This window comes from Bubalus kerabau, chromosome 4 (genome assembly GCF_029407905.1).
Source record: "Bubalus kerabau isolate K-KA32 ecotype Philippines breed swamp buffalo chromosome 4, PCC_UOA_SB_1v2, whole genome shotgun sequence".
Lineage (NCBI taxonomy): Eukaryota > Metazoa > Chordata > Mammalia > Artiodactyla > Bovidae > Bubalus > Bubalus kerabau.
In genome coordinates this window covers 73695643-73709962 of record NC_073627.1, presented here as the reverse complement: position 1 = coordinate 73709962, position 14320 = coordinate 73695643, and the positions used below count along the sequence as shown (strand labels likewise).

Genomic DNA, 14320 nt, shown 5'->3' with positions numbered 1-14320 from the left:
ACCCATGTCCATTGAGTCGGTGATGCCATCCAACAATCTTATCCTCCGTCGTCCCCATCTTCTCCTGCCCTCAATCTTTCCCAGCATCAGGGTCTTTTCCAAAGAGTCAGCTCTTCACATCAGGTGGCCAAAGTACTGGAGTTTCAGCTTCAGCATCAGTCCCTCCACTGAACAACCAGGACTGATCTCCTTTAGGATGGACTGGTTGGATCTCCTTGCAGTCCAAGGGACTCTCAAGAGTCTTCTCCAACACCACAGTTCAAAAGCATCAATTCTTCAGTGCTCAGCTTTCTTTATAGTCCAACTCTCACATCCATACATGACTACTGGAAAAACCATAACCTTGACTAGATGGACCTTTGTTGGCAAAGTAATGTCTCTGCTTTTTAATATACTGTCCAGGTTGGTCATAACTTTCCTTCCAAGGAGTATAAGCATGGCTGCAGTCACCATCTGCAGTGATTTTGGAGCCCCCAAAAATAAAGTCAGCCAGTGTTTCCACTGTTTCCCTATCTATTTCCCATGAAGTGATGGAACTGGATGCCATGATCTTAGTTTTCTGAATGTTAAGTGTTAAGCCAAGTTTTTCACTCTCCTCTTTCACTTTCATCAAGAGGCTCTTTAGTTCTTCTTCACTTTCTGCCATAAGGGTGGTGTCATCTGCATATCTGAGGTTATTGATATTTCTCCCAAGCAATCTTGATTCCAGCTTGTGCTTCCTCCAGCCCAACATTTCTCATGATGTACTCTACATATAAGTTAAATAAACAGGGTGACAATATACAGCCTTGACGTACTCCTTTTCCTATTTGGACCTAGTGTGTTATTCCATGTCCAGTTCTAACTGTTGCTTCCTGACATGTGTACAGATTTCTCAAGAGACAGGTCAGGTGGTCTGGTATTCCCATCTCTTTCAGAATTTCCCACAGTTTATTGTGATCCACACAGTCAAAGGCTTTGGTATAGTCAGTAAAGCAGAAATAGATGTTTTTCTGGAACTCTCTTGCTTTTTCAATGATCCGTCAGATGTTGGCAATTTGCTCTCTGGTTCCTCTGCCTTTTTTAAAACCAGCTTGAACATCAGGAAGTTCATGGTTCACGTATTGCTGAAGCCTGGCTTGGAGAATTTTAAGCATTACTTTACTAGTGTGTGAGATGGCTGCAATTGTGTGGTACTTTAAGCATTCTTTTGCATTGCCTTTCTTTGGGATTGGAATAAAAACTCAGTTTTACTAGAGTAATAATCCTGTGGTAGAGATGATACCAGAGACTGTTTACCCTGATGTTTTAAAATATGTTAGATAATGGATTCTGTTGCTTAGATTTCTGTGTTCCCTGAACAAATGCTTGATTATAATTTAGCTTCCTGTGTGCATGTCTACATGGAGAGAGTTCAGTGAGCAAATGATTCAATTATCTGATTCCCTTTTATTATATATTGTTTTCCAATATGGTTTGCTTGTGGACACGGGTGTATGAGAATACAATGATCAGAGGGCACTCATTTCTCTTGGTTCTGTTGGCTGTTGTAACTCTTCCTGCTGAACTGGTATTCTGGTCTTAGTTAGTCCATTGAAATCAGTCCATCCCTGGGAGATGACTCTACTGGATACCTTTAACTGATTATTTTTGCACACCCTCAGAGGGTTAGTTCTGGATCTTGGAATTCAGCTAGGTAATATAACTCCAGAGGGCTTATGGAACATAAAATGTTTTCTCCAGGTATCATAGCCCTGCTTCTGTAAAGCTGAGAAGCAAACATGAGTGAGCTTTGCTGAACTGAATTTCTGTAATTGAAAACCAGGAAAGGAGGAAGTATATCAGTTTTCAGAATCAAGAGAATTTCAGCTTCTGGATAGTTTGGAAAAATAAGCCAAAAGTCAGGTGAGATACAGCATAACCAAGTGTAGAGTTTTGTACTGTATCATTTTTAAAAAATGTGAAGTGTTAGTTATCAGAAGATAAAATTTATTGGAAGTCAGAAGAGTGCTCTGTAATGACCTAGAGGGGTGGGATGGAAGGGTAGGAGAGAGGCTCAAGAGGGAGGGGATATTTGTATTCATATGGTTGATTTACATTGTTGTTCAGCAGAAACTAACACAGCATTGGAAAGCAGTTATACTCCAATTTAAAAAAAAAAGGCCTGAGAAGAGCTAAAATATCCAACCAGTCCATTCTGAAGGAGATCAGCCCTGGGATTTCTTTGGAAGGAATGATGCTAAAGCTGAAACTCCAGTACTTTGGCCACCTCATGCGAAGAGTTGACTCATTGGAAAAGACTCTGATGCTGGGAGGGATTGGGGGCAGGAGGAGAAGGGGACAACAGAGGAGGAGACGGCTGGATGGCATCGCTGACTCGATGGACGTGAGTCTGAGTGAGCTCCGGGAGTTGGTGATGAACAGGGAGGCCTGGCGTGCTGCAATTCATGGGGTTGCAAAGAGTCGGACATGACTGAGCGACTGATCTGATCTGATGTTAGATGAATATATTACTTTCTAAACTAACTCTTAAATATCTTTCTAGATTTGTTCTAATAGTTCTATTGGAATGTAGTCAGAACCCTTAAATGTTTAACTTAAATTTGATATCTTGCTCGACCTACCAAAATAAGGTGAAAATACTCAATGCTTATTTTCATTTACTAGAAGTATGTTAATTTGCTGCTAAAATTGATACACGTGGTGGACATTGATGTTTAGCATTTGCTAAAACTATGAAGAATGGAAAGAATAGCAGTATTCTGCAAAGTTTCCAACAGCCCCATACACACATGTAAAGGGAAGCATACATACAGTAACTTGCAGAATATAATGGCTAGTTAGTATGGGCTGTCTTTGGGTTGCATTATTTGTAACAAAGTAATCATTTTCAATTAAATGTATAGTTTACCTGGATGTCTATTATCTAATTTTAATAGTTTCAATATAGGAGAACTAGACCACTACCACCCACAGCTACTGTGGTAAGCACACATGAATTGCAGCGTAATCTGAGAATTGTGTTCACAGAGTTATCAGGTTGTACCAGGGCATCTGTTTAAAGATATTTCTTGTTTGAGTTCGTATATATTTCATCATTATAAGAGAAAATAGGGCAAATCCATAAGGCAATTTGAAATATACCTACTAATAGGGAATATTATTAAATATGCTTGCTTTCTTGTTTTGTTGTAATTAGCTTTGTTATCAGTCTGTTTTCTTCCGTTGTGAGCTGTCCACTGTGCATGTTTTGAATACCTACTATATAGGAAACATTAAGCTAAATACTGAGAGAAGTGGAAGATACAAAAATCAGCGACAGCTCGTGCTTTTAAGCTCAGGATAGAAGTCATTTCAGAAACTGAATTGTCAGTTGAAGAGAGAAGATGCTGTCTGTTAGGAGCACGCAGGGAGCCTGTAGGCGAAGCCTTAGGAGTACTTGGCAGTAAACTGTATTTGCTTGCCTGTGCAATGGAACCATAAGCTCCTGGGGGGCCGCGCTGATGTGTGTCCCCACGCTCTGGCACGCAGTCACTTTTCAGGGAAGAGTGGATGAACAAATGTAGATCCCTCTACAGATTTGGCAAGAAACACAAAGAGGAAGAAGGACGTTCGCTAAGCTCAGTGATGTGTTCAAGGAAATGGATTGTGGATTAGCTCTGGATCAGAAAATCTGAAAGTGTCTGTAGACAAAAGGAAAGGAACCATTGGAGAGAAAACGGAAGATGTAAATGAAGGAGGGACTCATTCATGGAATAAAATTCCACAGGGACTGTGCGATAGGAGAAGAGTTAGCCTTAGAAAGGAGATCCTGTGTACCCATACATAGGAGCGAGAGAAGGGTTTGGAATTTATTATTATATATTAGTAAGGGCTCAGGTAAAATTAATTAGCATTAATTAATATGCTGATAAGTCCCACAGCACTTTCAATTATAGTGGCCTAATAACTGACGAAAAATGCAGGTTGAAAATGTTCAAAATTGTGTACATGCCAGTGGTTACGCACCGTGTCTCCCAGTGAGAAATGGTGCATTGTAATTATCAGGTGCATTTGTCATAAACTTTTGAGGGTGAAGGGCTCCTGCAAGTGCCAACATCTAGTCATGCCAGAGGAGGAGATATGCCTTCTTGTCCTGCTGAATAATTCAGAAGTTCTGTCTCTGCTTAGTGCTGATTTGGGATAATCGTGAAAAGGTTTATAGAGTTAAGACCATTTTTAAATGGACAGATTTTTTTTTTTTTTTTTTTTTTTGAGCCTATTTTGTTCATTTTTTCCTCCTTCCTAGGAGACTGCTTTTCTTCAGCAATGTTTTATTGGAAATCCTGGCCAGTTTCATGTATTGTCTATCATAGTGGGTATCACATTGAATGGCAAGATTGTTATTTGAAGGAGTTGGGTTTGGCGACTACGATCACAGGAGACATCTCTAGCAACAACACGCTCATTGGACTGGCCCTGTCTCTAGGATAGAGGGTATGGTAAACAAGCAATGACTGACTTTGAGGCACATGCTGGGCTATTATTGGATAGCCCATTAGGCACTTAAACGTAAACTCAAAACCTTGCAACCTGCCCCTGGTTTATAAGAGTGAGGGTGTACTGTGCCTGCAGGTGCAGATTTAACAGCATGAAGAAGCTAGTGGTGGCCAGCTTCAAGAAGCACAGTGCCCAGGGCCATGATGAGTTTATATCAGGGTGACCACTGAGTGCCTCTGTGGTCCTCAAACATCCTCATGTTCAGAGGATGGCTCGTGAGACATGACTCAAGGCTGTAAATTCTCTTCCATTTTGAGAAATCAATCCATAGTCTTGAAATGCCGAAATAGCAAAGCATCCTTGAAAAACATTTTAGTTATAGAACAATAATTACATATATAACAGAAATTATATACAGTAGTTATAAAGTAATAAGAAGAAAGCCCTTCCCCCAATTCTTATATGTTTTGACAGTTTCTTGGATAGCTTTTCATAATTTTCATTTTTTTCCCCTTTTTTTACATACACTTTTGCATACTTTTTAAAAATTATTTTTTAAATGAATGATATTGTATATCTATCTTTTTAATGGTGTCATTTATGCACTTACTGATACTGGTATCCCCTACTTTTCAAAAATTCTCTTTATTCTACTTCATTTTAAAGAAATTCCTACTTTAGTGCCTGTTTTCTCTAACCAGAAGAATTCCAAGGAGGATTTTTGCTTTTATGAAAAAAAGCAAAAAGCCAAAATAGCCTTCAGTGTCTGTCTTCCAGCGGGCTGTTACAGAGGCAGTGTGCACCCCAGTCAGTGAAAGTGGCCCCACTCAAGTCCTTCCCCAGGAACCACACTCAGCATCTCGGTATCTAGCTTCCATAGCTTTGAACTTTGTGAGCATCTATGCTTATCTCGATTTATTTTGTGCATCCGTTAGCAGGATGTGACCTAAGGTAATTGCTTCTTTGCTTTATTCCATTTTGGCGTATGAGTGGTTTTATAGGACTGCTGTTCTTTCAGATAGTTGGTGAAACCTGTTTATCTAGGACACCTTTCCTCAGCTAGATGAAATGAAACATAATTTTTTTAAACCAGCTTCCTTTTGACAGACATTAGGGTGATTTTCCACATTTTTCTTTCATTATTATACATTAATGTTAGAGCTGTAACATTGTCATTATAGTCTCCTTGTACAAATATTTTTGCTTACATGAAAGAAGAAATATAAAGAATCCTGGTCCTAGAAGTCAAATTTGTGGGTCAAAAACATGTAGGTTTCCACATTTTTATAGATATTGCCATTGTTCCACAAACATTTAGTATCAGTTTACACCTCTCCTAGTGGTATGGTTGAGCACCCATCCTCCCAATTCTTGATCGTCATTGCTCATCCGTTAGTATGTTGTTTTAACTTGCATTTCTTAAATTATGAGTGTTTGAAGATGTTCTCATGTTTATAGATCATTTTTATTTTTCAGTGAATTGTCTGTAGTCATTGCCCATTTTCCAATGAATTGTCTTTTTCTTAGCAATTTGTCAAGACCGTGCATATTAATATTCGATGCAAATATTTATCTTGGTTTATTGTTTGTTTTTGTTTATAATTGATTTTTTGTTTGATTTGTCTTTTATAATATCAATTGTGACTTCTTCAATTAAAAAAATCAAAGTCCTTCCTGTATTTCAAAATTTATTAAAAAATTTTTTCTTCAAGAATTTTTATAGTCTCATGTTTTAACTTTAATTGTGGTATACCTGGAATTTGTTTTGTAAAGGAATGAAGGTAAGGATTTAGCCATAAGTTTTCCAAGTGGCTAGCAGTTGTCTCAACATCATTTTTTGGAACATTTTCCCATCTTCCCATAGAATCCTTAAATTTGAGATTTTCTGACTGATAAATGTATGGCACTTATAGTATCATCTAAACTAAGGGACTGATTTTCATGAGAATGTATATTTCATTGGATACACTTAAACAGATAGGCTTTGTTTTTATAGAAATTTGATTCTATGATTTGTTGAAATTTATAATTAACTTAATGGAACTGTTTGATTTTATTAAACAGGAGACCTCAATATAGGAGTCTTGAAGTGACACATGGAGTTTTATGATTAGTATAATTTAAAACTGAGTATAAAATTACTTGCCTTAATTAGGGGTAAAACATGTCTTCTGAGTATTAAAATCTCTTGGTTTATCATTAAAGGCCTTGACCAAAGTGGGAGCAGTGAAAACTGTAGAATTTGAAGAATAGTGTCAGATATTTGTTGTTGCATTTTCTGGGTTGGATGGATTGGTTCAGGGAACATGATGGAGCTGTAATTTGTATGACAGAACATACTAGGACGGAAGCAAAAGGGGGAAATGAAGCTGTGAATGTAGTATGCATGAGGCTAAAAGTTGCTCAAGGGAGAGATTTGAGTTTTGAAGAGGCAGCTACTTTCTGATTTTTGCCAAAGAATGCTAGGAAATATGAGTTGAGAATAGCTGCAAGTTCTCTTTGTTGATATAAGACACAAATTTGAGATTTTTAGGTAAGTGTTTAAGGCTTATAGAAAAAGTGTGTATCTATCGATTATTTATGTTTTCTTTGAAATTTATTGCAACGGAAAACAGGAATCTATGACATATGTGATAAAGGAGGCAGCACTGACTGCTTACAAATAAGACCGGCATGCAGTTTTCCTTGATGAAAATTTTAATGCATCAGAATAAAAAGCTTACAGAATCATCTTATGAACATCCACGGAAAAATGATCTTCAAAGCTTATTGAATTTGTTTTTAATATTTTCACTTGAGGCAAATCATACCCTAAATCTAGATATGACTCAAAACAGTTATTTTCTTCTTTATTCTAAATATTTAAGTATAAATTACAGTTTATTACAGGATGGTTCTGAGACCTAGAAACTTCAAAGTCAAACCATTAAACTTTGTAACAGTTGTCTAGATACTAGATTTAGTTGGACTTCACATAAAAAATTAAGATAAGCTAATTCACATGTGTTTATGACCCCTGATTTAAGACAAACATAGAGTTTAAATGGAATCATATGTATATATTTTGATATTTTTTGGTAAGGTACCATATTCATATACAATTAAAGAATTCCATTGGTATACATCAAGCAGAGAAATGTGAAACATTAAACAATGTGTAGACGTTAGTGGTAATTCATGTATTTTACTTGGTGGGTATTTATGAATGGCATAAAAATTTATAAGATATTCATTTTCATTACACTATAGTTAAGGCCATCTCTTTTAGTGGAACTTTGGCTACAGAGTTTCTGAGTTTTAAATTGTGGCTTCAGGTGAATGAAGTACTCTTATAGTAAGTGATTTTCAAAGTTTCTTGGCTCGTTTAACTTTACAAAATAGTCTGAAATGTTTACACTTGTTGAAACCACTGAGGCTGTATGAATGAAAGAGAACTAGTTTTCAGGATTAATGTAGGGTTTTGAAAACACAAGGTTCACATTAAAATAGAGACCAGGGCTTCCCTGGTGGTACAGTGGGTAAGAATCTGCCTTGCAGTGTAAGGGACACTGGTTTGATCCCCGGTCTGGGAAGATCCCCCACGCTGTGAAGAACCGCAGCTACTGAGCCCGTGCTGTAGAGCCTGTGAGCCACAAGCACAGAAGCCCACGAGCTTGAGCCCATGCTCGGCAACAAGAGAAGCCACCGCAGTGAGACGCTCTCACACCACAACTAGAGCATAGCCCCCACTCGCCACAGCTAGAGAAAGCCCACGTTCAGCAGCAAAGACCAGCACAGCCAAAAAAGTTAAAATTTAAAAAAAAAATTAAAAAGAGACCAATTGGTGACTGACATTCACTTGCATTGTGAACGCAGGGCTTCTCAGTGGGTTTTGTTTCCAGCCCTACCGTCTCATTCTGTTGTCCCTGATACATACTGCCTTCCTCCTCTCGTGGAAACAGAGCAATCCTTATTTTCTGTCCTCTTCACGTTATAACCCAGACCTAAGACAAAAAGTTAGGAAATAAAAGGCTAGGATCCCACTCACTGAGGTTTGGAGCCATCTCTCATCTTTAGCATTTGGCTTCCAGCTCTTAGAACATTCAGTTTGTTGAATGAGTGAGCACTTTTTGATTGTAGAAACAGGTTAATTTTCATCTACTTCACTGTTGGAAGGAGGAGTTCTTAGAACACACAAAAATGTGTTTCTTAGGGCCAGACCATTCTTCTGGTTCATTATTACACTTTTCTTTCTTGCCTCGGTTTATGTGCATAAAGAAGAGCTTAGTTGCTGTCTAACATCATTAGCTTCATTAATGATATTGTTATATTTAACTCTGTAAGAAATAAACATTTCATAATCTCAGGAGATGAATGAATAAAATACTACTCTGGCTCTGTTGAACCACCTTGGAATTAAATTGTCATTATTGTCATACCTAGCAGCTGACAGGCTAAGAAGGGTACCCTCTCATTCTAAGTAAGGTTACGATACTCTGGATGGAAATGTGTACATTTTCATTTTTCTGAGATTAATAATGGCTTCTAATATTTTACATTTCAGTGTCATGTTAGAGATTTCATTTCATGACCTTTTGTTCATTCACATGTATTTTTGTTTTTAGCTCTAAACGAAAGACATGAGGCCTAAGACTGAAATGAGGTTGTTTTGAGGTCATCTGATTTCTGACTAGAAGGTGTGCGATCGCCTCGTCCTGAAACCACTGCAGACAGAATGGTAATGGCAAAGCCTGAGACAAAGAGAGGCCTTCATGTTTTTCTGTCTCTCCTCTCCTACCCCAATTCCTTTCTTTACAAGCTTAATTTTTTTTGTAAGTTGTGAACAAAAGATGTTAAACAACATGCTGGCACCCTAACTAAACTGGTTCAAGTGTTTAATAGCAAAAGGATTAATTATATAAAACCATATATCAATTAAACCTTTTAGAGTTGGTTAAACATACTTTTAAAAAATTGAGGTCTTGTGAGCTACTTAAGTAGCAGCAAAATGTTTATTATAGGAAAGCACCTCAGACTGGTAGGTATTTGCAGATTGAAATAATTTTTCCCCCCTTTGAAATCCAATATAGTCTGCTCTCAAAAGGAACTGTGGATTTAAGAAGTTTTTCAGACTAGATAGTAAAGATTCTTGCCACAGGTTTTTCTGTTATAAAGAATTTTGATGTTTTATGTATGTATGTGTTTTTGTTTTTTTTTAATGTGAAGTGCCCATTAAGAGTGTTAGTTCTATCAGTTAACTCTGCTCCAATTATTGCATGTATCTTAGTTCAAAATATATTTTATGATAGCAGCACTCTATTATAGTAAAACATTTTAGGGGGGTGTAGAGGCTCTCTTTATTAAGTTTATTCCGATGGACCATGTCCTGTTAAATGTGTTGATGTAGCAGGCAATTCCTAGACTTGATCCTTCCAGACCCCCCCAGAATGGAAGCTCAGCAGATTCTTGGCTAAAATTCAGATCTTATACTTAGCTACTTTTTCAGAGTAAGTGGTTCTTTATGTTATTTCATTTCCTCTACTACATGTAATGGCATTAATAGCAAAAATAATATTATAAATTTACTTACATTTAGTCTAAATAAATTATATATGTTTGTTTAATTGATGAGATGCTGAGGAAATGAAATAGTCATTCTATTCCAGAGAGTAATACAGAGGGCAAATTCTAAAATACTGACAGTATTAAGAATTATTTTTTTTAAGTCGTGTTTATTTTCATGTTTTCTTCTAGAGACTCAGTTATAGTATAGTTCTAAACATCACCTAATTTCCCTACAAGCAGTATTTTCTTACGAATAGTATCACAAATAGTATTTTATGGATAGTATTTTGTCAGATGTTGAGAATGACCTAAAATTTATAAAATATATTCTTCTATTTCATGTTATATGACCTTCTGTGATGATAAACTTATTCACATGTTACGTAAATCCAGGCATTGTTTTGGCTAATCCAGGGTGCAATAAGCTTATATCTGTGAGCTCAATTTATACTTAAATAATTCAGCCTAGCCTTGTTCTAAAAAAAAGCAGTATACAATAGGTTGTTTCCTTTTGTTTTATTTTGTTTCCTAATTTGTTGTTTTCCTCTTCTTTTGGAAATGTGAACTCTGAACTTTCAATTTTCTATGGAATCATTCAATAGGCTGGTCTAAATAGCATGGTTTTTAAACCTGTAATTAGGAGAATTGTTCCTGTAGTTCATTTTTGTGTATTAATGTTTTTATGAGAATTACTGGTTAAAAATAACCATGTCTTATATTTTCCAAAACAAAATTGTTTTTCTTTTTCAAATAAATCCTATATAGATAGATCCTTTTTGAGTTTACAAGAACTTTGAAGGCCATCTTTCTTATTTCACGTGCTAAAAGCTAGTGTAGTAGAAGTACAAAGACTTTAACCACTGTTAACTGGCTAAAACATAGTTTCCAAGGTGAGTTACGTAAGAAGGAGATAAAAAATTTCATTTATGCATCTGAATGTTTGTTACCTTAATGATAGCTTAAAAAAAAAAAAAAGCCAAAACCAGTACCACTTTATATTTTCAAATTGTAAATATGAAGGTATTTTGACCCAGTAAATATTTAAATAGGTAACGTGCATGAGTATAGTTCAGTATTTATTTTGTTGTAAGTAAACAGCCTTGTTATTAAGGAGAACTTTGATGTTAGACTTTAAAAACTTATAACTGTAAATGGGGGAAAAAGCATTAAGTTTAAAATGTCATTTTGAAAATTATAAAATACTGACCTTTTCTAAGAAAATCTTTTCCTTTTGACATTGTTTAATTTTTTTTCCTTTTTGTTTTTTAGGTTTGCAATTTTTTTTGGTGATGGCATGTTCAGAATCTTGGATCCCTAAGTTGAATATGTTGGAAATATTTAGGAACTCTGGAAATTGTTGTTTTTGTATATATAATGACTTACTAGGTGAATCAATAGATTTAATAAAACATATAGAATAGGCGTTACAATTTTGTATTTCTAAGTTAGCATGCATGTCTCAAATTCTCAGCTGTTAGTATCAATGTCATACTCTGGAGACAGTTATCTTTTGAAGATTTGGGGGGTTTTATGGACCTTGTATTTTCCCAGGCAGTTTATATAATCTTCCCATGCCAATTTGATCAGCTTTTTTGCCTTTCTCTCTACCTCATGTAGTGTCACTTCCTTAGTCAGAGGTGATTCTTGATCAGGAGGAGAAAGATGAAATAATTGTCAGGCGATAGTCCTAAAGGTAGTAATTACAAAACTTCAACCTGGAAATGGCCTCAGCATGGTCATAGCAGGATATGCAAATTCTACCCAATATATCCAGATACACCAGTGGCAAAATGCTGCCAGTTTTCAAATTAGATATCATCATGTGGGACGGAGGTGCCAATAAAGAGGGAAAGGAGCCACTCGGTTTCGCCTGCTTCTCTCTCCTTGTTGTTGAATGAATGAATTAGGAAAGGAAAATGGCCAGGAAACAGACTGTGTGAAAGAAAAGGAGAAGGAACAAAACTTGACTTTCCAAGAAGGACTATTTCCCTTAAAACGGGAACGCTGCCTGTATTCCACGTGCACTGTTTTAAAACTGGGGGTTACTCTGAAGTAGACCCAGAGTGTGAACTAGGGCATTCTCACCAAAGGGATGGGTGGAGAACTGGCGTTTGAGAGGAGACTCAGGCATTCTTTGGGTGACTGCAGTGCCATGATTGGTGGTTGTCCTCTCTGGCTTGTTCCTGCGGGGATTAAGAGATTTAAGCATTCTGGGCTGGGTAGTTATGTTGATGGTCAAATATGATTGCCTCCCTTTTCTTTTGACAAAAACTGGGGAAGGGTTGATTTTTTTAAGACCTTATTCAGAGCAATTGAAAAAAGATTAAAGGGAAAGGATGAGGAGAATTCAAGGAACTTTAGAGACTGAGTGCTAGCTCAGTAGGGTATTAATTATTTATTCCAAGTTTTATTATTAGTAGATAATCTAGTAATACAGAAATTGGTAGAACAGAACTTTTGATAACATTTCTATTAGAAGGCATGTAGAACCTGATAAACTATATAAAATACACAGTTTATCCTGTATCTGCATCTTCCTTCCCCTTGCTTTGCTTGATTTAATAGGAATTGGCTGATACATATTTAATAAATGGCACAAAGAAAAAAATCAGAATTTTTTAAAAATCAAGTTACATTTTAACCTAAATATGTATTGCCTATTTAGCTGCTTTCCCATTACAACTGACTTTAAAAAAAAAAAAAAAAAAAAAGGTCCTTCTGTGATACTTTTGTCAATAGAGGTGTTCCCTCTTAGCCAATCCTAGCCACAGTATTGACTGGGCCTAGGCATTTGATATATCCCAAAGGAATTAGCCAGGAAAAGACTTGGTCCCTACTGGAATGAATATTTTAAAGACCTTCTTAGATTCTGAACACTGTGAGTACAAATGAAAGAGACCCAAGAGAGGGAAAACTTAAGAGCCTAAGAATAAAGATGATGGTGGGGATGAGGGGCGGGGTAAGCTCTTATATAACTAAGCTAAGATGCTTGAAGGCAGGGAATTAGTTTCCTGCAGATTATGAGATAGTATGGGAAATCCCTTGAAGAGTAGGCATTCTGATGTTAATTTGGGTAGTTCTCACTGGCATACTATTATTTTAAAGATAGTGGCAGGTGATATTGGGAAATACAAGTGTGTTTCCTAGTAATGAGTTTGATTTCATTCTGGTATGTTATGAATGGGCATGTGGCTCAAGGATTAGCTTAATTTAAAATATCTTAAATATTAGAGAAAATACCATAAAAGTGGGTCTTTTGTCCCTGTTGTATAATTTCAGGAACTATTGTAGAATCCTGAACATAGTGGAGAGTTGATGGCATGAATATAATCAGTATTTGATTGCCTTCTAGAAACTTCTAAGTGAAACCTAAATTTGTTTTACGTTGGCCTCAGTTGTACGACAGTAGCATTTCTAGTGTGTATGTCCCACGGGAAGGTCTGTACCTCCTTAACTCGCTGCACGTCACAGCCTTGCACATCACTGTGAGGATTCAGAGACTGACTCAGTTACCAAAGGTTGATTAGATATTTGGGGAGAGTCAGTACACAGCAGCACACACGAGACAGTGAGCCTCAAACAATGGCTGTCTGTATTTTGGACGTTTTAGACCCTGTTTGGAAGATCAGAAGAAAGCTTTGGATCATTTCCACGACAGAACTACAGTTTCTGAGTGTAGAGGTTGGTTGTCATCCAGGAAACCCTGATCTTAAAGACCATCTTCACTTTATACCTGACCTTGTTCCGGCTTTGTTGTCACTCTCCATCAGTAGTTGTCACCTTTGAATGGAGCACCAGATCCTGAAGGATACTTACCGCCGTACACACTGAACTGTTGAAGCCACAAGTCCAGAGCTTTGTGACGTCATGGTGAAAAAACCTTCTGCAAAGGGCTGCGAGAAGGTGCAAATGGTAAGAACAGGGCCTGAGGCATTAGGTGTGGGACCGCCCTCCTAGGTAGTACCTACCTCCTGCTGGCTTAGGGGCATTTATTTCATAGTAAATTGAATATTAATGTTTTGTTTTAAAAAATAAGCATACTTCCTCTAAAATATTTAATTATTAAAAGATTTTCTACCTACATGTGACTTTTTCTCATGTTTTAGGATATCACATTCATAGTACAAATGAAATGTGTACTTCAAATGAACACAGTGACTGGAAATGTGGGATTCTGTTATTTGTGACTCTGAAATTTGTAGCCCATTTTCAGGAAGATTGTTGAAATACTTCGTTCTTTATTCCTTGCAGGTTTTCTTGAGTGTATGATTATTTCTGAATTTTATTAATTTATTTATAACTTTAGAGACAACTGCCT

General features: G+C 36.7%; 1 protein-coding gene across 5 annotated transcripts in view; it reads left to right on the top strand.

Annotated features, from left to right (window-relative positions):
* The window catches only part of LOC129649830 (XK-related protein 6-like), a 95379-nt gene extending 81345 nt beyond the window's left edge, over positions 1-14034 (top strand). The window contains exons 2-5 of one of the 5 annotated variants that reach the window (XM_055577715.1): positions 9063-9175; positions 11272-11388; positions 13613-13683; positions 13773-14034. In XM_055577715.1, coding sequence (XP_055433690.1) covers positions 9063-9081 — 19 coding nt within the window. In that variant the 3' untranslated portion in view covers positions 9082-9175; positions 11272-11388; positions 13613-13683; positions 13773-14034. Of the gene's footprint in view, positions 1-2088; positions 2366-9062; positions 9176-11271 lie in introns of those variants that run through there. The other 4 variants (XM_055577713.1, XM_055577714.1, XM_055577712.1 and 1 more) reach the window with 4 other exon arrangements.
* Positions 14035-14320: the final 286 nt, after the last annotated feature.